Below are 22,395 nucleotides of genomic sequence, written 5' to 3' on the forward strand. Positions count from 1 at the left end.
TTTTTTTTTTTTACTTTACATGTATTAACATCTGCATGTACAAATTATATTCTTCATTACACATGCACATACTTTGTATATCTTTTTTAAGTTGTCCCATTTCTTTTTTGCCTGCAGAGGAGTTACCTTCCCCTGCAGGCCCATCTTCTCCAAAATTATCATAATAACATCAACATAAAATGAATGAAGAGGGGAAAAATGGAAAATAATATCTTAAACCCACATAGAAAAACTACAGCACGACACAAGAGGTCTATACTTCAGGTTATGTATGAGGGTTAATGAAACTGTACTCAGAAGCATAAGATAAATAAAACTATTCATTCTTGTACCTCCATGCCACAACGGCTGAATGTTTTGCACCAGTGAAAAGGTGGCTATTTTTATTCCCAAGCTTAATAAAAGCTTCATTCTGCACCTTGCTCCCTAAAAAAAAGAAAAGAAAAATTAGCTTAGCGGCGAAAGTACTACAGGACCCGCTATACGAGCTGATCTCCGACAAAAAATAATACAAAAAATGTCTATGCAAATGATAAAAGTCTATCATCTGCTTTAAATCATAACTGCTTTAGGCTTTAAATTTTTTAATCCCACATTTTAACATTTACATTTAAAAGTGTATTCTGTTGCTTCGTCCGCCATTACGTCCTTCCAGAATTTTCCGTACGCAATGCATCTTGGGATAGGGTGGACCACGAAGGATACACAGGACCTGGCCTTCAAATCAGGGGAAAAGGAGGCCGCATTCGTTGGCTTCATTGAAGGAGTCTTTGAATTGGGACAGGCCTCGGCACGTCGCTGTGACGTAAGCAGACTTCAAATGCAGCCTTCGAAGAATGCATCCATTAGACTGGGCCACAGTTAAGAGTTTTCACCACGTGTTTCTGTCTTATATCCAACAAAGTTCAGTCAGGTCCTCTGGATGGTTTCTACTTCCAGAAACTTTCCAGAGGACCTGACTGAACTTTGTTGGATTTTTCTACCTGAATTATTGAGCATGACTCTGGATGTTTCTGTTTTACCTTCTCCATTAATTTATTGCGCTTTGCTGCATCAGCACCAGTGCCTTTCTGTTTTTCATCATGTCTCTTGCTCCATATATCCTACAAGCTTTAAGACGCTAACGAGCTGCGTGAAGCTGAAAAACGTACACACATGCGTGCTCCGCGTGTGAACATATTACATATAACACATAACCTCTTGCACCAGTCCAACGAGGCGGGTGTGTGTCTCTGCTCTGCTCAAGCTGAGTGAAGCTGACCCCTGACCCATGTGAAAAATTCCAGCAAATAGGATGAGTGGTTAGTGCTCCATTTGTGCCATTAAAATTTTTGTTTGTGCTGCTTTGGTTCCTGTGCACAAACGAAGCACTAAAGAAGTAGACCACTTTGGTTTGTTTTGGAGCAAGATGGGGGGACGATGATCTCTGGATGACCTAAAAAATATTTTTTTAATATCTCAGAAACCAAAACAGCACAAACAAAAATTTTAACAGCACAAACCTGCACCACTCATTCTATTGCTGGAATTTTTCACGTGGGTGGGGGTTCAGCTTCACTCAGCTCCGGTGTTACACATCGGTACAAGAGTGGCTCGTTTATTTAAAATAATGAAGCGCGACCCGAACCGAACCTTAGACCAGTCCCTCGGCAGGCACTGAGCAGAGCCAGGCCACCGGGAAATGTACCGGCGCTTCATGGCCAGTCCACCCCTGTGCTGTCCGGGGCTGTTGACAAAACATCCAGGGCTTTAGCCCCCAGAAGCCCAGGTCTAACGACGCGCCGGATCTAGGACCTGAGGATACCAGCAGTTCTGGAGAGTAATGTCCCATCTGATGATGCCAGATGTTAATGCACCCTCATACTATCAGAGAGGCAGGCTTTTGAACTTTGTTGATACCAGCCTGGATGCTCCCTTGCATCTTTAGGGGTGGCTGTGGCTGAGTTGTTATAGCAGTCGTCCTTCATTGCAAGAGTTGGGGGTTCAAATCCACCAGCAGTCACATGTCGAAGTGTCCCTGGGCAAGACATTGAACTCCTCATAGCCTCTGATGTGTGTCCCATCAGTGTATGAATGTGATAAAGCTCTGATTAGTCTCTTTAGAATGATTTGTTCAATTAGCTTTGTAGAGATCTAGTTTAGAGCTGTATGAATGGGTAAATGAGGCACAGATTGTAGTGTAAAGCACTTTGAGTATCTTGAAATAAGATAGAAAGGTGCTATATAAGTACAGTCCATTTACCATTTAGTAGAATACATTGTTTTTCATATGACCTTAGTCAATTTTAAACAAGTTGCTGGCAAGAGAAGATTTTGGTATTTCTCAATGTTCTTCTCATATTTTCTTTGCATGATAGAGCCTTTACCTTCATTTAATCGTTAATTTATGAATGGGCATTATTTAGAAATTGTTCCACTTTCTTAGATGAAGTTTTTACAGACGCTGCTCATTGTTTTTCTAAAACATTGTCTCTCTAAATCTTTTTAAACAAATATTTTTCCTAACCTGTTGCCAAATGACCTAGTTGCAAAATTCTTATTCATACCGCTTAACTTTTATACTTTAGAAATTTGTTTCTGTCAAAATTCAAAATTACTTTCGTATTTTCAATAAATATACAATTTATTAGTCAAACTTTTGACATGTTTACTATTCTCCCTTTTGAATAAAGTATTAATTTATAAAATGTACTAATGCTTGCATTTAGGTTATTACAAAATTTATTGATTGATTTATCATATTTTACACAATGTCTCAACTGTTTGGGAATCAGGTTGCTTGTTTTTGATATAGCATATATTACAAAAGAATTATAAAACTGTGTTTAAAAAACGTATCACATGAAGAACAATTTGATTTTGTTAGGCTGAAGGCAGCCCTGGAGCAGATGGACCGAGGTGTTGTAGACCTGCAAGAGCTCCGCAGGAACCTGGAGCTTGCTGCAGCCATGCTGGATGCTGTTTACACGGATGAGACCAGGTGAAACCGAGCTGACGCAGCAGTTTGTTGGATGGATGCACTGAAAAAAAAGAAAAACCTGTAACAGTTTTTTTTTTGTCTCTGCAGACGTCTTTTGGATACAGAGGACGAGCTCAGCGACCTGCAGGCAGAGTCGGTACCAAGTGAAGTACGTGATTGGCTGGCGTGCACGTTTAGCAGAAAGATGGGTGTAGCCAAGCGTCGTCCTGAGGAAAAGCCAAGATTCAGGAGCATTGTTCATGCAGTGCAAGCTGGGATATTTGTGGAGAGGTAATAATTGTTCCTGGTCTACTTTCTGGAAAGTTATATTTCTGTGATATGGCGATGTTAACAACAAGACAGTGGGAATTATATTTGCTTAGTTACTATGAATGAGGTAACATGTGAGTAAAATCTAATCATTAGCTGCATTATTTTTATTCCACTTTTAAAAATTAATCAGACAGGTTTTACACCAGTGATCTGACTTGAAAAAGAAGCACTTAGGTACTGTAGCCCATTATGTTCTTAGATTCATATGGTATGTCACTCAGTATGCACATTGCACTTATTTTTTGTTTGTGTGGAGTCCAAAAACATTTTAGTACTTTCTATCATCATATTCCTGGTTACACAAACAGCTGAGATCAAGTATATACATACACTGTAAAAAGACATGCAGTATATATACAGTATATCTATATATATGTGCAAAAGTTACTGTTTCCCTTAGTCACAAGTTTACATACATTTCTCTTGTATTTAGTAGCATTGCCTTCAAATTGTATGACTTGGGTCAAATGTATTCACTTCATACAAAAGGCTCAGGGTCCATTTGAAACAACTACTGTGTTTGCTTCCAAGCCTTAACTTTTTAGATGATGTCTCAAGATCTTGCTTCAACATGTTCACATAATGTGTTTGTTTGTGATGTTAACTAACATTTGTGACATATGCGAGTCCCTTCTGCAGCAAAACACCTCTACAAAATGATGCTGCCCCCACCGTACTTCACAGTTGGGATATTGCAAGATGTCCCCTTTTTTCTTCCAAATGGAATGAAGGTCATTATGACCAAACAGTTCAACATTAATGTCATCAGACCATGGGATATGTCTCTGGAAGTTTAGGTTTTTGTCCTGTTTGCATTAGCAAACTGTTCTCTGTTTTATTTTATTTTATCTATTTTACTTAATTCATTATTTATGTTGTGTTTTAAATTGCTTTAAGAGTAAAGGCTTCTTCCTTCCTGTGCGGCCTTTTAGCCCATGTTGTACCAGATTCATTTTGATAATGGCACACTCTTACCAGCTTCAGGTAGCATCAAGTGCTTTTGTTTTGTGGTTGATATGAGCATTTCACAACAAAACATGTTCATCTCTGGAACACAAAACCCATCTTCTTCCTGAGCTGTCAATCAAAACAACAACAAAAAGTCAACAAGACTTCTGTCTTTTTTTTTTTTTTTTTTTACTTTTTCTGGCTTTGCCCATGTCCTGGATGACTGAGAATCTTCACCAGCTTCCTGTGCTTTGAAACAGAAAGATATTGCCCTGGAGTTTATACTTTCCCCTCATTTCAGCAGCTTGTATCCAGGATCTCTTGATTCATCATGACAAGTTGAATCAATGCTCTTATCACGGCCAATAAGGCTCTGATTTGTCCACCCATCTCTTGCTTTATCCTACCACCACCTCCACAATATTTGAGCTCCTTATTTGAAGTAAAGACTCGGCACAGCCTGGAATGGGGCCCACTCCAAGGGCCAAGTTTGACACCAATCCAAAACCCTTTTCCAAGGCTTCTCTGAAGTCCTTGCTTGCTTAAAATTCAGGTTCTGCAGCAACAGAAGCTGCAGTCCTTCTGGCCATCCTGTACCTGCCGGCTGCTCCAGGACCCAAGCCCTAAAGGCCCTGAGGTCAAGCTGAAAAAGGTTTTTCAACTTGACAACATTTACAATGGTTTTCCCTATTTTCTTTGGTGACAGGCCCTAAAGACATTCTGGCCAGAACTCCTGGAAGAAGCCTTGAACATGATTTGATTAGATGCTTTGTCCTCAAACTCCCTGGGGAAGAAAAACTTTTTCAAAGGTGGTGGATAAAAATATCCTCCATTCATCTTACTTATGGTAAATGGTAAATGGACTGTACTTATATAGCGCCTTTTTATCTTAGCCAGATACTCGAAGTTCTTTACACTACAATCTGTGCCTCATTTACCCATCCATACAGCACTCTACTAGATCTCTACAAAGCTAATTGAACAAATCATGCTAAAGAGACTAATCAGAGCTTTATCACATCCATACACCGATGGGACACACATCAGAGGCAATGAGGGGTTCATTGTCTTGTCCAGGGACACTTCGGCATGTGGCTGCTGGTGGATTTGAACCCCCAACTCTTGCATTGGAGGACGACTGCTCTAACCACTCAGCCACAGCCGCCCACTTACTCAAAGAAGCCAAGCTCGAGGACACAAGAAGATTTTTAACCAGTTTTCTTGCAAGGGCAGACACAGGCTTACACAGACGTATAAAATTTCTACATGCATTGAGCCCAGTCCCAAGAATCTGCACCAGGCAGCGTATGAGAATTGTTTTTATATGCTTATCAGCTCTCGGCTCAGAGGCAGGCACTGATGGCCTTGGCCGCACAGCACATGCAGGATCATGTGCTCCTCATTCAGATCTCTCTGAGAGGAAAAAAGAACTATCTTCTAACTCAAACACATGGTTCATGGTAGAGTTGCATTCAAACTCAAAAAAATCAGATCTGACCCAACCCCAGCCCGCAGCCATCATTTCCAAACCCTGCCCAACCCCACAAATTAACAGTAATTACAGGTCCGAACCCGGAAAAAAACCAAACATTTTTAATTAGTTATTAACGGTCGGCGGATGCACGGCTGAATAAAAGAGGCAAAAGATCAGAGCTGAGGGGGTGTTTGTCCTTTCATGGTCGTCAAAGAGCATTTAAACCCTACTTCTGCCTGCATTCTGATTTATTCAGACATGGCCCACTCTGACACGTTTGCTTTGGGATCTCACCTGTTTGGGTCATTGGCTGCGCATGTCTGCTGAGTGCAACCGCTGAATGAACGTCCATTTGGGTGATGGACCTCTTCCTGGCAGTATAGTTCCATCTGAAGCTTAAATGAACTTTTTACCTTTTTCAAGGCCAGTCAGCTCGCGGTCAAATGGCTAAGTGCGGCTGGTGAATGTATGGCAGGCCATTTTATCATATACTTGAATCGCGACTAATGCTGACCCAGTCAAAAGCCCGACACCGACCCGGCCCGCCCATCCAGCACATTATCATGGCCCAGACCACCAAGAATTCGGGTCAAGTCAGATCCAGTCGGGCAAGGTCAGGCCGGGCTTCGGGCCCAGGTTAGAAATGACAGCTCTAGTTCATGTGCAGTTAACATTAGTAGAAATAAAACATCCATAAACCTTTACCAAAAATCCCCTGACAAAAGTTGTGAGTTGAAAATCTCAATGGTAAGAGCTTACACCCTGTTCACCTTAATATCTGTATATTTGTATACATATATATATTTGTATGTATATTTGGGGCAGCTGTGGCTGAATGGTTAGAGCAGTCGTCCTCTAATGCGAGAGTTGGGGGTTCGAATCCACCAGCAGTCACATGCCGAAGTGTCCCTGGGCAAGACACTGAACCCCTCATAGCCTCTGATGTGTGTCCCATCAGTGTATGAATGTGATCTAAAGCTCTGATTAGTCTCTTTAGAATGATTTGTTCAATTAGCTTTGTAGAGATCTAGTAGAGTGCTGTATGAATGGGTAAATGAGGACACAGATTATAGTGTAAAGCGCTTTGAATATCTTGAAATAAGATAGAAAGGCGCTATATAAGTACAGTGCATTTACCATTTACCATTTGTATGGGATTACGAGGCCTGTCTGGCAAACTTACCCTCAAAATACAATTGCTTTGCTTGAGGGAGAGACTCGTGTCTTATTCAGAGAGAGCATTCTACCATTTCTGAGCTAAGAACCAGAAGATGGGATTTTTTCTCCATAATTATGCTTTTCACAAAAGTGTTTCTCCATTTTCACATTTGCTCCTGCTCCAAAGTTTTGTTTGCACGTGCTTTGAGTTTGACACAGTTACTTCTTGTACCAGTCAAAGGTTGGGGTACACAAACTGATAAAAATTAATAACTTGTTGAAAATGCAGGAGGTAAACTGCACAACCTGACAGGCAATCATCCCAGACAAGATTAGATTTTCAAATGTTCAGTTATTTTCATCTTCGGCAGAAATCTGGAGCACCTGCATACAGAACAGACAACAAGCAGAGTATTTTTTTAAATAAACATCTGAGAGCATCCGGCTGACTTCAGTGCAGATGTGATTAAGGGGTCAAACACAAACTCTAATGATGTTAGCGATTGACAGACGGAGATCTTATAAGGAAACTTATGAGACACAATATCATTAGAGTGCAGATGAGTCGCAGTGAAAGAACGCAGTATCAGTTCATCTGCTGCCATTTAATGACGCATGAAATCAAAAAATATCTGCTGCAACGAGGCAACGCTCACATGGCAAGTGTTTTTGTGTGTGCGTGCATCTGTTTGGAACATGGTTCTCATGGCAACAAACAATCCATCCTGGTATCAAACTGTGGAGGAGGGCAACAGGAGGGTGTCTGTGAGATGAGTGTTTATATGCATGCCACTGCCTGTATCTATATGTGTGAGATTTCTGTGATATTTTTATGTGTGACAACAGGATGTACAGACGGACATCCAACATGGCTGGTCTGACCTACCCTCCCACAGCTCTGACAGCTCTGAAGGTAATGAAGTACCCCCTCCACCTGGCAAGATGTGACATTTTAGTTTATTGAACATGGAATTTATTAATGGGGGATGGGGTTAAAACTATAACTATAAAACTATTATTGGTCAGAAATCAGTTTTATTTACTGAAAAAACTTGTTAGAAAAGTAGGAGGCAAATAAAACCAATAAAGTAAAATGTTCAAAGTTATGGAAAGTTATTTAAGGAAGGAACTAGAATCAGAGAATAAAATTAAAGACCTAGCGTTCCTTAAACAAATGTACATTACTGTCCACCTTTAATGCCCGAGATTTTAACCATGATCGTTTTATGTTGAGAAGAGGGGAAGTTATAGCAGCTCCCAGTGGCGGCTTGTCAATAGAGGGCGCCACCCACCCACTGGAACCACTCACCATTTTATACTGAAGACTTAAAAAATAAAAATAAAATAATAAAATAAAAAAAATAAAAAATATGTATATATTTTTTGTTGTTGTGTAAGATAAATATTTTATAGTTAATGATTAGTTAAGTTATTTCTTACAAAAACATTGTATGATTGGTGACGTACTTTTGGCCCCTTGGCGTGCAAGAATCTTAGCCTTAGACGCTCGTTAACATTTGTACATGCGCAGTTGTTCCCTTTCCACTGCAATAGATAGGAAGATTCTGGGCGCAGATATCTGCGCCCGGGGGCATGATCGAACACAAGCTGTACCAATCAGTACCAGCCATGTGCTTCCGGTCCCGGAACAGATATTTTTTTTTTTGGGGCAGGAACAGATTGTGCTGCAGTGACACTCATAACCAGGCTGGCTGCAGGTAGGCTTTAAGCCATTCAAAGACCTTTATCTAATGCCTATTTGCCATTTCTGACTGATATGCCCCTCAACTTTTAGATGTCTCTGTTTGTGAAAAAAACTTCAGCTGACTGTGTATTCTAAAAGTAGGAACTGGTGAGGTTTTTTTTTTGTTTATTTGTTTGTTTCTGGAGTTAGCATGATAGCACTAGCATCCAGGTTATTGTATTGGACTCTGTGACTGCTACATTTGTTTGAATGTGCTTATAGAAAAAATAATTATCAAACATTCAATTCAATGCCATTCAGTTTATTTACAGTATATAGTGCCAAAAATCACAACAAAGTTGTCTCAGGGCACTTTACAGGAACATTCACATACATAGAAAAGCCAATTAGTAAAGTTCTCTATCTAAGTCTAAAAAAGTTAAATTTGGTCTTCTGGACATTCAAAAAACAAAACAAAGCAAAACAAAACAAAAAAATGTAGAAACGTTTCGTCTTTCATCCAAGAGACTTCCTCAGTCTGAGGTGCTGTATTCAGCTCAGTCTCTTAAATAGCACCTTCTCAGAGTGAATCAATCAGTTTTGCTGCTGACAACCAAAACCAGCTGCTCACATGCTCAAGAAGGACCATCAGCCTAACAATGGATCATTAAAACACTGATGGCTGTTTAGTATTCACAGAGGGCTGTGTGATACTAGCAATAACAGCATTGTAAGAGGGGGACAGTTGAACACGAAGGCCTCCACCCCTGTTTAATGATGGACGGTTTCTTTTCACAAAGATGGCCTCCTTTACTCCTCTCTCAAACCATCGTTCCTCTCTATCCAGGATGTGAACATCTTCATCCCTGAAAGAGTGACCGCTGGCCTGGAGATGAGTTGAGACCACAGAGTCCTGGCCTGATGATGTTGATCTTCTGTGCTGGGCCATCCTTTTGGCCAGTGGCTGTTTTGTTTCCTCGATGTAAGACTGATCACAGCCCTCCTGACACTGAACAGCATACACAACATTACTCTGTTTGTGCCGGGGGACTGGATATTTGGGATGAACCAGTCTTTGCCGTAATGTATTTTGGGGTTTAAAAGCCACTGGGACGTTATGTTTAGAAAATAAACGTCTCAGTTTCTCTGATACTCCCTCAACATATGGAATGACCACTGGTCTGGGTCTGGGTTCCTCCTTTTCACCTGATGGCTGACTGGAGTCCTGTTTGGGTTTCATCTCTGCTTTTAGGAAGGCCCAGTTAGGATATCCACATAACAGGGGTGAAGGCCTCCGGGTTCAACTGTCCCCCTCTTACTATGCTGTTATTGCTAGTATCACTCAGCCCTCTGTGAATAATAAATAGCCATCAGTGTGTTAATGATCCATTGTTAGACTGATGGTCCTTCTTGACCATGTGATCAGCTGGTTTTGGTTGTCAGAAGCAAAACTGGCTTATCCACTCTGAGAACGTGCTATTTATAAGACTGAGCTGAATACAGCACCTCGGACTGAGGAAGTTTTTCGGATGAAAGACGAAACGTTTCTTCATCTTTTTTGTTTTGTTTTGTTTTGTTTTTTGAATGTCCAGAGGTCCAGATTTAACTTTTTAGATTTTTCTACCTGGATTATTGAGCATGCATCAAGTCAAGTCAAGTCAGATTTATTTATAGAGCACATTTAAAACAGAAACTCAGGATCAGGATATTCTCTATCTAAGGAAGCCAGCAGGCATGTTGAATCTTGGCTTTGTTACAGTCTCCCATCCTGAGCAAGCACAATGGCAACAGTGGAAAGGAAAATCTCCCTTTAAAAGGAATAAATCTCCAACAGAACCAGGCTCAAGACAAGTGGCCATCTGCTTTGACCGGCTGGGTTGAGAGGACAGAAAAGAGACAAACGAACACAGAATGGTAGGTGCAGATATAGGTCCAGGTGTACCTGAAAGACAAAAACACATAATAAGGATAGAAAAAATAATTACAAATACAAAACAGGTTGAGCAGAGTAAGTCAAGTCAAGTCAGATTTATTTATAGAGCACATTTAAAACAGAAACTTTTACCAAAGTGCTTAAGAAAAATATCACAACATCAAATAAAAAGTAGCAAATAAAAATAAAATAAAAAGACAATAAGTAAAGACAGTAGCAGAGGGAAAAAAATATGGTCAGTTTGTCCTCCAGCAGTCTAAGCCTATAACAGCATAACTAAGGGACAGTTCAGGAAACCCAAGCTGACCCTAATTATACGATTTAGCAAAAACGAAAGTCTAAAGCCTAGGCTTAAAACTGGACAATGTGTCAGCCTCACAAACAAAAACTGGAATTTGATTACACAAGAGAGGAGCCTGATAACTGAAAGATCTGCCTCCCATTTTGCTTTTGGAAACTCTAGGAACCTCGAGTAAACCTGCAGCCTGAGAGCAAAGTGCTCTGTTAGGAAAATAATATAAGATGGAGCTAGGTTGTTGAGAAATTTGAAGGTTAGAAGTAGGATTTTGAATTCTATTCTAGACTTGACAGGGAGCCAATGGAGAGAAGCTAAAACTGAAGAGAAATGATCTCTCCTACTAACTCCAGTTAAGACTCTGGCAACAGCATTTTGGATCAACTGAAGACATTTTAAAGAAGTATTTGGACATCCAGATAATAAGCCTGTGGCCAGATTCTTCGGCTTCACTGCAGGAGATCCTTCCTTCCCACGGCTATCAGTATCTATAACAACTCTTGAATGAAACCGGGATGATGAGCTACGACAACACTTAATTTCCCTCTGGGATTAATAAAGTATTTTTGAATTGAATTGAATTGAAAACAAAAGACGACTCGAGCAAACAATTCACTCGAGCTACCACCAGACAAACAGGAAGTGACACAATACGTCTCACCACGAACGTGCAATGTCACTAGCTCCAACAAGTCACATTAATAATTTTAAATACTTTTCATTCATTCAACCTTTATTTAGACAGATAAGTCACAATGAGCCTAGAAGACTCATTTACAAGTGAGATCTGTTTAGACAGACAAAAAGTAGTGAAACTGGACACATGTAAGAATTGGAGGCAAAAAAAATCCTATCAGACTTTTTTTCCTGCCTGAGAAGAACAAACTCTGATATTAAAAATCACCTTGCACAAACAAGCACATAGAGACATAGACATTCTGCAGAGTGAGACGACGAGAGCGGTCAGCATGATCATAGATGCTCTCGAGGGCACTGTAAGAGTTCTGATAAGGATGTAATAATCAGCCAGTGTCCTCCGGTGAGATCCGTAAACATTCTCGAGGTATGTCGAGGAATGGCCAGGAAAAACGACTATGAGAATCCAAGAGTTCTGAAATGATGACACAAAGTTTATTCAGCTGGATTCATCTGGTTATCAGTTGGAAATTCCTCAGGGAGGGGGTGGTGAGCATCAGATCACATGTTCTCCAGGCAAATTCAGATAAGATGGCCTTCAAGGCCAGCCAAGGGAGCCAAATTCAGATAAACACACAGTTGTTTTGGGGACAGGCAGAACTTAATGACATCTACCTTGAGTCTGTGTTGGTCCACTCGGTTCTGAAATGTCCAAATTACATGGCCACACCGATGGAATGTGACTGAGTACAATCCCCGAGATCTAATCCATTCTGCCCAAAGCATTTGAGTCTGAGTACTCGAAACATGAACCAAGCCATCATAAAGGCAAGCAGCGTGATCAGGTCCAAATTTGCTGCTGACAACTTCCTTGATTGTAGATAAAACCAGCAACCAGCCGAATCCAAAAAGTAGGAACCAGTAAATCCAATTAAATATGCATCCTTAAAATCCAGAAATGGAAGCAGAGATAGACACATCATCAAGTCTTCCAAGTCGATGAGATATCCAGCTGCGTGCTGCCAACAGGGCAAATCGGCTCTTCTAAACCGGTCTTCTCTTCGAATAAATGTTGTAAATTGAGTTGAAGGACCAACTGATCAAAACAAGTCCATAATAATGTTTTGGAAGATATGCAAGAGAGCTCACAAGCAGTTTCACAGACAAACAGAGCAGCAAAGCAAAGCAGAGAGGGAGAGGGATGGGAAAAGCGTCCGATCTCAGCAAGAGCAAGTGGTGAAGTCACTGATGGTGTTACACTAGTTCTGAACATCTGCATTTGTATTGATCTGTAGAATGAAAATAAGTCTCTTGCAAGTAACTAGCTTTATAACAACCAATAAAAATCAGTTTTATATCAGTTTTGGTCAAAGCTTGAAAAAGCCACTGTAGAGGGACCAAAGAGCCACAGTCAGGTTATTTACTGTATTTGTCATTCACTCCAGATGCGGTACATGTGGTGAAACGAAATTGTGTACACAGGGTCCCAGTTACATCCAAAAATAAAATGTAAAAGAAAAGCAGTAATAAGTTCTAAGATATGAACTAAGAAAAAAGTTAACTAAAAATTTGTTAAGAACTAATAGCATAAAAACAATATGCCGAATAGCAGCACGAACATGAGTCTGTGTGAGCAGATGAGTACGAATGAACACAGCAGCATGAAATAGATCAGCATCATGATGTGATTTTTCAGTGATTATCCTGGTTAGATATTCATGAGTCTAATAGCCTCAGGGCAGAAGCTGTTCCTCAGTCTAGTGGTTCTACACTTAATGCTCCTCAGCCTCCTGCCTGAGTGGAACAGGGAAAAAAGTGTGTGTGCTGGGTGAGTGGGGTCCTTCATGATGCAGGTGGCTCTCTTCCTGCATCTGGAGGTGTAAATGTCTGTGATGGTGGGGAGACTGACTCCAACAGTCTTCTGTGCAGCCTTCACCACTCTCTGCAAAGCTTTTTTTTTTTTTCAGCTGTGCAGCCTCCATGCCACATGTTGATGCTGGAGCACAGGATACTCTCCATTGCACACCTGTAGAAGGAGGTGAGGACTGAGCTTCCCAGACCAGCTCGTCTCTGCTGCCTGAGGAAGTAGAGTCTCTGATGAGCTTTCTTGATCAGGCTGGAAGTGTTGTTGCCCCAGCTGAGGTTGTCATTCATGTGTACACCCAAGTACTTGTAGCTGGAGACCACTTCCACCTCAGATCCTCTTATGTTCAGGGGGGTATAGGTGGGTTTGTTCCTTCTGAAGTCCACACTCATCTTCTTTGTCTTCTTCACATTCATGTGAAGGTTATTCTCTTTGCACTAGCTCTCCAGTCCTGCCTGTAGCTGGACTCATCATTGTTTATGATGCCACCGCTGTATCTGCTGTAGCTGCACAATCATACGTGAGCAGAGTAAACAGGAGAGGGCTCAACACACATCCCTGAGGAGAGCCAGTGCTGAGGGTTATGGTGGAGGAGAAGTTGTGGATCCTCACTGACTGTAGTCTGTTTGTTAAGAAGTCTAGTACCCAGTTGCAAATGGAGGGGCTTAGCCCTAGTGTGAATAGTTTGTCCATCAGGATTTGGAGATCATGGTGTTGAAGGCAGATGTGAAGTCCACAAAGAGCATACGGACGTAAGAATCTTTCTGCTCCAGGTGGTTGAGCGCAGTGTGGACCACAGAAGAGATGGTATCCTCTGTTGATCGGTTATTGCGGTATGCGTACTGATGAGGGTCCTTGTTGATGTTGATGATTGTTTTGATGTGGGTCAAGACCAGTTTTTCTAAGCATTTAGCGACTATCGGGGTGAGGGCCACTGGCCGATAGTCATTCAGACCAGTCACTGTAGAGCTTTTTGGGACTGGGATGATGGTGGCAGTCTTCAGGCAAGTGGGAACTGTCTCCAGGGTAAGTGAGGTGTTAAAGAAGTCTGCCAGCACCTCACAGAGCTGATCGGCACATTCTTTCAACTCTTTTCTGGGGATGTTGTCTGGGCCAGTTGCTTTGTGTGGGTTAATCCTCCTGAAAGTCCTCCTTACTTCTGCTGAGGTCACGCTGAGATGCTCTTCATCCGGTGGTGAGGAGAGTCTGGTGCTGGGTGGTCTGTTGGGGTCTTCGAAGCGTGCATAGAACTTGTTGAGGGTATCAGGCAGAGATGGGTCTTTGGGGCATTGTTTGCTCTTTCCTTTATAATCTGTTATGCACTTAATGCCCCTCCACATGCTCCAAGGGTCTTGTGAGATTAATTGACCCTCGACCCTCTGTGCATATGTGGCCTTGGCCCTCTTAATATCAGCATCCAGCTCTTTTCTTGTCCTTCTCAGCTTTGGTGAGTTTCCAGACCTGAAGGCAGTGTTCCTGGCTTCCAGCAGGGTGTGCACTTCTGCATTCAGCCAAGGTTTTCTGTTCGGGTAACTTTTAATATATCTTATGGTGGAGACGGTGTCAGTACATGTACTAATGTAACCCAGAATTGAGGATGCATATTGGTCCAGATCAAGCGATCCTCCATTTTCAGCAGCTTGTCTGAAAGCCTGCCAGTCTGTTCAATCAAAACAATCTACTGTCCTGGATCCAACATTTAACTTTCTTTTGTACTGGTCTGGAGCATCTCAGCGGGGGCATGTAAGCAGGAGCCATTAAGATTGAGACGTGATCAGAGAATCCTAGGTAGGGGCGGGGTTAATAGTGGGTGGGGAGATAATGAAAAGCATACAATGCCTTGCGAAAGTATTCAGCCCCCTTGAACTTTTCAACCTTTTGCCACATTTTAGGCTTCAAACATAAAGATATAAAATTTATTTATTTTTTGTGAAGAATCAACAACAAGTGGGACACAATCGTGAAGTGGAATGAAATTTATTGGATGTGTTAAACTTTTTTAACAAATAAAAAACTGAAAAGTGGGGCATGCAATATTATTCGGCCCCCTTGCATTAATACTTTGTAGCGCCGCCTTTTGCTGCAGTTCCAGCTGCAAGTCTCTTGGGGTATGTCTCTATCAGTTTTGCACATCGAGAGACTGAAATTCTGCCCATTCTTCCTTGCAAAACAGCTCGAGGTCAGTGAGGTTGGATGGAGAGCATTTGTGAACAGCAGTCTTCAGCCCTTTCCACAGATTCTCGATTGGATTCAGGTCTGGACTTTGACTTGGCCATTCCAACACCTGGATATGTTTATTTGTGAACCATTCCATTGTAGATTTGGCTTTATGTTTTGGATCATTGTCTGTTGGTAGATAAATCTCCATCCCAGTCTCAGATCTCTTGCAGACTCAAACAGGTTTTCTTCCAGAATGGTCCTGTATTTGGCCCCATCCATCTTCCCATCAATTCTGACCATCTTCCCTGTCCCTGCTGACGACAAGCAGGTCCAAACCATGATGCTGCCACCACCATGTTTGACAGTGGGGATGGTGTGTTCAGTGTGATGAGCTGTGTTGCTTTTATGCCAAACATATCGTTTTGCATTGTGGCCAAACAGTTCAATTTTGGTTTCATGTGACCAGAGCACCTTCTTCCACATGTTTGGTGTGTCTCCCAGGTGCTTGTGGCAAACTTTAAATGACACTTTTTATGGATATCTTTGAGAAATGGCTTTCTTCTTGCCACTCTTCCATGAAGGCCAGATTTGTGCAGTGTACAACTGTTTGTTGTCCTATGGACAGACTCTCCCACCTCAGCTGTAGATCTCTGCAGTTCATCCAGAGTGATCATGGGCCTCTTGGCTGCATCTCTGATCAGTCTTCTCCTTGTTCCAGATGAAAGTTTAGAGGGACAGCCGGGTCTTGGTAGATTTGCAGTGGTCTGATACTCCTTCCAGATCAATATGATTGCTTGCACAGTGCTCCTTGGGATGTTTAAAGCTTTGGAAATCTTTTTGTATCCACATCCAGCTTTAAACTTCTCCACAACAGTATCTCGGACCTGCCTGGTGTGTTCCTTGGTCTTCATGATGCTCTCTGCTCTTTGAACAGAACACAGAGACTATCACAGAGCAGGTGCATTTATATGGAGACTTGATTACACACAGGTGGATTCTATTTATCATCATCAGTCATTTGGGACAACACTGGATCTTTCATAGATCCTGACTGAACTTCTGGAGTGAGTTTGCTGCTCTGAAAGTAAAGGGGCCGAATAATATTGCACGCCCCACTTTTCAGTATTTTATTTGTTAAAATAGTTTGACACATCCAATAAATTTCATTCCACTTCACGATTGTGTCCCACTTGTTGTTGATTCTTCACAAACAATTAAAATTTTATAGCTTTATGTTTGAAGCCTGAAATGTGGCAAAAGATTGAAAAGTTCAAGGGGGCTGAATACTTTCGCAAGGCACTGTACTATTTGCCGATGATACAAACATTTTTTGTGTTGGAGATGACATGGAACAACTGTTAAATTATGTAAATGATGAATTGAACATACTTAAAATGTGTTTTGATAAAAAAATAAGCTGTCCTTGAACCTAAACAAAACAAAAATAATGTTATTTGGGAACTATCAATCATACACAGAAATTCAAATACAAATAGATGGGGTGAATATTGAAAGAGTTCTTGAAAACAAATTTCTAGGTGTCATTATTGATGATAAACTCAACTGGAAACCACACTTCAGATATGTTCAGTCTCAAAAAATATTGCCCTCTAAACAAAGTCGAGTTGGTCATAGAACAAAAAGCATTACATGTACACTACTGTCAGCTAATCTTACCTTATTTAAGTTATTGTGCAGAAATCTGGGACAATAATTACAAACAATACTATAAAAAAGAGCAATAATAATAATAATCCATAATCCAACATTTTTCAGTCATGGTCATCTGGACAGTTTTTTTATTGTGCTGAAACGTTTCGCCTTCAATCCGGAAGGTTTCATCAGTCAAGGACACACACAACACAAAACTGATTCTTCCCCCAACAGCTTACTCCAAAGTGGAACAAACCAGTTATGTTGGTGCTAAGATGGTCTCTTTGGCAAAAACACCATTTTAGCCTGACCTGACTGAAAAACATTGGATTGTATACTTGGATTATTGAGCATGGACTTTGTTGTTTTCAACCAGTTTGACACGACTGTCAACAAGGAAGAAGGCCGGCAATGGAGGAGAGGGCGTGACAAACAGACCATCTTAGCACCTACATAACTGGTTTGTTCCACTTTGGAGTAAGCTGTTGGGGGAAGAATCAGTTTTGGGTTGTGTGTGTCTTTTACTGATGAAGCCTTCCGGATCGAAGGAGAAACGTTTCAGCACAAAAAAAGAAACTGTCCAGATGACCTGACTGAAAAATGTTGGATTGTATACGTGGATTATTAAGCATGGACTTTGTTAATAATCCATAATCCACTTGTCTGTAGTACCTTTTTTGACCATTTGATGGCAGTATAAGTCGGTTTGAACTGAAGGATATATGTATGTATGTATATACTATATATATACACACAAACATATATATATATATATATATATATATATATGGTGGCACAATCCACCAGCTGCCACTGAGCTCTGCTCAAACTTTGTGAATTAAGTTAATGACAGTTTTGTACATCCTTATGGACTGTACTTATATAGCGCCTTTCTATCTTATTTCAAGATACTCAAAGTGCTTTACATTACAACCTGTGTCCTCATTTACCCATTCATACAGCTCTATACTAGATCTCTACAAAGATAATTGAACAAATCATTCTAATGAGACTAATCAGTGCTTTAGACCACATTCATACACTGATGGGACACACATTAGAGGCGATGAGGGGTTCAGTGTCTTGCCCAGGGACACTTCAGCATGTGACTGCTGGTGGATTTGAACCCCCAACTCTCGCATTGGAGGACAACTGCTCTAACCACTCAGCCACAGCCGCCCAACATCCTGCAATATGTTGAGCTCTCACGCAAGATGCTTTTGTGTTTGCAGCAGTTGATTCTCGTCATTTTCTGTTTATGTTTCGTTTTTTATTTTTTATATAATTTCTTCCATTTACGTTTCATTTTAAATGCATTTTTAAATGATTGTCTACTGTTGTCTTCTGGATTTTTTATTTACATTTGTAAAACAGGTCTCTCTTTTAAATGAGTCCTCGAGAAATGAAACTAACCTGCACAAATAAACGTTGAATTGAAGAAAAAAAGTGCCGCCACACCAAATTTAGTTTAAGTGTTGAACTGACTGTGCCATAGCCAAGTTTGTTTCGGCTAAGGCTAGTTAGCTGTAGCTGCCATTTTGAATTAAGTTGGCTCCAAATGTCAGTGAGTCGTATATGTACTGATGTAATGATTTCTGTTTGAGTGTTAAATTTAAATATGACTTGTGGTTCAAAAGAGTTTTGCAAATAGACAAACAACATTGACTCCTAAATGTTTAAGTAAAGTGTGAAGCAAAAACATTACACAGTGTCTAATGCTTGGAGTATGTGTTGAGCATGACTTCCAGCTACTACCACACCAAATTCTAGCTCAATATATTTAAAAATGACTGAGTTACAGCCGTTTCCTTGTGTCCTTTGGCTGTGGCAACCTCCTAAAATTAGATTAACATCAAAATTGGATGAGTTGTGGATGTACATGATTACTGGTTTGTAGTTTCATTTAAATCTGTCAAGTAGTGGGGGAGTGGTGGTACAGAGGCTAAAGAAGGTGGACCTGATCGGAAGGTCGCCGGTTCAACTCCCCAGATTGACAACATTAAAAAAAAAGTGGGTGGGAAAGTGGAACGCCCACACCTGACTCCACCCTCTTTTGCCTCACCCTGAGCCCTTAAGCAAGGCCCTTAACCTCCACCATCTGCTCCCCCAGATGCCCTAGGTAGCAGTTCTTTGACCCACACAGAGGGCTGTGGTACAGGTGGCTGTGGTAGCTCAGTGGTCTGAGGCGGCATCAAGAAGGGCATCTGGTTAAAAACAATTGCCAAGTCTTCGTGCAACTTAGTTTGCTGTTGCAACCCCCGAGGAAGGGAACAGTCGGAAGAAGAAGAAAATAATCATTTAAATCTGTCAAGTGTTTCTAAAATGAATTGCTAGCAGACACAATTGACTCCAATAGTTAATGGTTAAACTTTAAAAATATACTGTATATATTGTGTGGTCAGTTAGTGCTCTTGGACATGTTTACTGGAATGATTCTCAGCCGATGGACTTGCGACCCGTCCAGGGTGTACCCCGCCCCTCGCACAGTGATTGCTGGACATGGGCACCAGCGACCCCTGTGACCCAAAATGGAATAAACGGGTAAAGATAATGGATGGATGGATTCTCAGCCTTATCTTCACCAAATTTTAGTTCATTGTCTGAAAAAAGAAAAACTAGCTGAATTATACAAATTCTTTTTTTTTGTTGCTAAGTTTACTTAATTCACACATGAATCTGAGCAAAGCCAAAATCACTCATTCACTTTTGGTCGTGGACAATACATGAAAGATAGAAAGAGAATAACAGCAAATAGAAGAAGATATGAATGTGGCATTGAAGGAAACAAAAAAAGGTTAAGGGAGTAAAGAAGGACAGAAAAATGTTGGTGTGAGTGGAACACAAAAGAGAGAAAATGTAAAAAAAAAAATGTCATAGAATAATGGGTGAGGGTGGAAGTGAAAGACAGTTTGAAAAAAAAGAGGAGGAAGCTGATAAACATGTAGGTGGAATATAAAACATATAAATTAACAAGAAAAACTTAAAATAAATGTGAGTTTAACAGGAGGGGGAGCTTATAAAAGAGTGGTTAAAAAATAATATTGCAAATAAAATGAAAAGAAAGTTCTAATTAAGGAGGAAAAGGAATGAATAAAGCTGATGAATAACAAAGCTTTAGTGATGAGGATCCTGATATATGTTCCCTCCTCAGGGCTTCCTGTTCAAACCTAAAAAAAAAACCATCAGTTAGCCCTACAATTACTCTGTTTTAAGATTCTCATAACCTGACACCCGTGAGTCATGAGGAGATCAACTTCAAACATGATTTGAATAATTACAACCATTAGTATAATTGTTGTTTCACTGTCTTTCATCAAATAACATCAGGACACTGCCCCCTACTGGCTGAAGGCGTCATTACACAGAAACACAGAGTCTTTCTGACACCATTCTGTTGCTGAATCTGTTCTGTTTTCCAGGAGGTGGATCAGTGGTCCTTTGATGTCTTTGCCTTCCATGAGGCCACCTCAGAACACGCCCTCAAGTTCCTGGTCTACGACCTGCTCACCCGCTATGACCTCATCAACAGGTTCAGGGTACACACACTTTCATTCTATTAACAGCTGCAGACATGTCAGATGGACGAGCAGATCTGTGTGTGAAATGGGCTCACACTGTAAATCTGTGATTCTTTTTTGTTTTGTTACCCAAGATTTAAAAAAAGCCATAAAACATTGAAGTCCTTATACTTATGACAATAAATTACAACTTATAAATATGTTTTTTTATTAATTTATTAACACGTATAAACTTAATTCAAGGGCAGCACGGTGGTGCAACTGGTAGAGCCGCTGCCTCTCAGTGAGCAGGTCCCTGGTTCAAATCCCAGTCCGGGGGCCTTTCTGGGTGGAGTTTGCATGTTCTCTCCGTGCATGCGTGGGTTTTCTCCGGGTACTCCGGTTTCCTCCCACAGTCCAAAAACATGCATGTTAGACTGATTGGTAACTCTAAATTGTCCCTAGGTGTGAGTGAGAGAGTGAATGGTTGTTTGTCTCGTTTGTCTCTATGTGTCCCTGTGATGGACTGGAGACCTGTCCAGGGTGTACCCCGCCCCTCGCACAATAATTGCCGGACATGGGCACCGGCGACCCCCGTGACCCAAAATGGAAGAAGAGGGTAAAAGTTAATGGATGGAAATTTAATTCAAGAAACATGGATACATTTAAGCTGTTTGGGGGAAGAATCAGTTTTGTGTTGTGTGTTTCCTTGACTGATGAAGCCTTCCAGATGAAAGGTGAAACGTTTCAGCAACAAACAAACAAAAAAAAAAGAAACTGTCCAGATGACCTGACTGAAAATTGTTGTCTTGAATACCTGGATTATTGAGCATGGACTTTTTTGGTTGGATTAATTTAGTTTAGCCTAAACTTTTTGTAAAGTTTTTTTTTAATTTTGATGAAAAATGTCGTAAATTATTATGTTTTACATCAGGAGAGATTGTTTTGAATCCAAAATAACTTTTTTTTTTTAAATGGGGCTGCGGGGGCATAGTGGTCAGTGCTGTGGTCTTGTAATCCTGAGGTTGCAGGTGCGAGTCCAGATTATCCGTTGCGTCACCACTTTTTGCAACAATTTCAGCTGCAAGTCCCTTTGGGTTCGGCTAGGTCTGATTATCCTCCATCCTTCATGTCCAAACTGCTGCAGCTCTTTCAGGCTAGACAAGTGCCGCTTGTGTCCAATAATCTTTAAATCAGACCAGAGATTCTCAGTTGGATTGAGATACAGGCTTTGATTGGTCCATTCCAGGACATTTGACTGGTTTTCCTTAAACCAATGGAGTGTTGGTGTGCTTAGTGTCATTGTCCTGCTGAAACATGGACCTCTGTCCCAGTCTCGAATCTCTGAAAAACTCCAACATATTTCTCCTAAAATTTTTCTATACTTTGCTCCATCCATGTTCTCTTCAAGTCTGACCAGTTTCCCAGTTCCTACTGATAAATAAACATACCCACATCATGATGCTGCCAACCCCATGCTTCACTGTAATGATGGTGTTCTCGGTATTATTAGAGGTATTGAGTTCGTGTCATATTTTGTGTTGTCCTTGAAGCCAATGGATTCCCTTTCAGTCTCTCCTGAATCTTTTGGCACCTTCTTCCACATGTTTGAGGGAGGGGGTTTTTTTGTTGTTGTTTTTATTAAATATGTATTTTGGCAATTTTTAAATGATCTGCTTTTTCTTCATTGGTGTTTTCCTGACATTTTCCCATGAGTTCCAACTCTTTTCAGCTTATAGTGGCCTTATGGAAAGATCCTTCCATCTCTGCAGAAGAGCTGCAGCTCCATTAGTGTTGTATT

General features: G+C 40.9%; 1 protein-coding gene across 1 annotated transcript in view; it reads left to right on the plus strand.

The window, feature by feature from the left end:
- LOC119419391 (calcium/calmodulin-dependent 3',5'-cyclic nucleotide phosphodiesterase 1C) overlaps positions 1 to 22,395 on the plus strand; it is a 110,635-nt gene that overhangs the window by 86,037 nt on the left and 2,203 nt on the right. The window contains exons 2-5 of the mRNA XM_037686700.1: positions 2,867 to 2,980; positions 3,068 to 3,250; positions 7,719 to 7,785; positions 20,517 to 20,633. Coding sequence (XP_037542628.1) covers positions 2,867 to 2,980; positions 3,068 to 3,250; positions 7,719 to 7,785; positions 20,517 to 20,633 — 481 coding nt within the window. The remainder of the gene's footprint in view (positions 1 to 2,866; positions 2,981 to 3,067; positions 3,251 to 7,718; positions 7,786 to 20,516; positions 20,634 to 22,395) is intronic.

Source organism: Nematolebias whitei, chromosome 13, assembly GCF_014905685.2.
Source record: "Nematolebias whitei isolate Nwh7 chromosome 13, NemWhi1, whole genome shotgun sequence".
In the NCBI taxonomy this organism is placed as follows: Eukaryota; Metazoa; Chordata; class Actinopteri; order Cyprinodontiformes; family Rivulidae; genus Nematolebias; species Nematolebias whitei.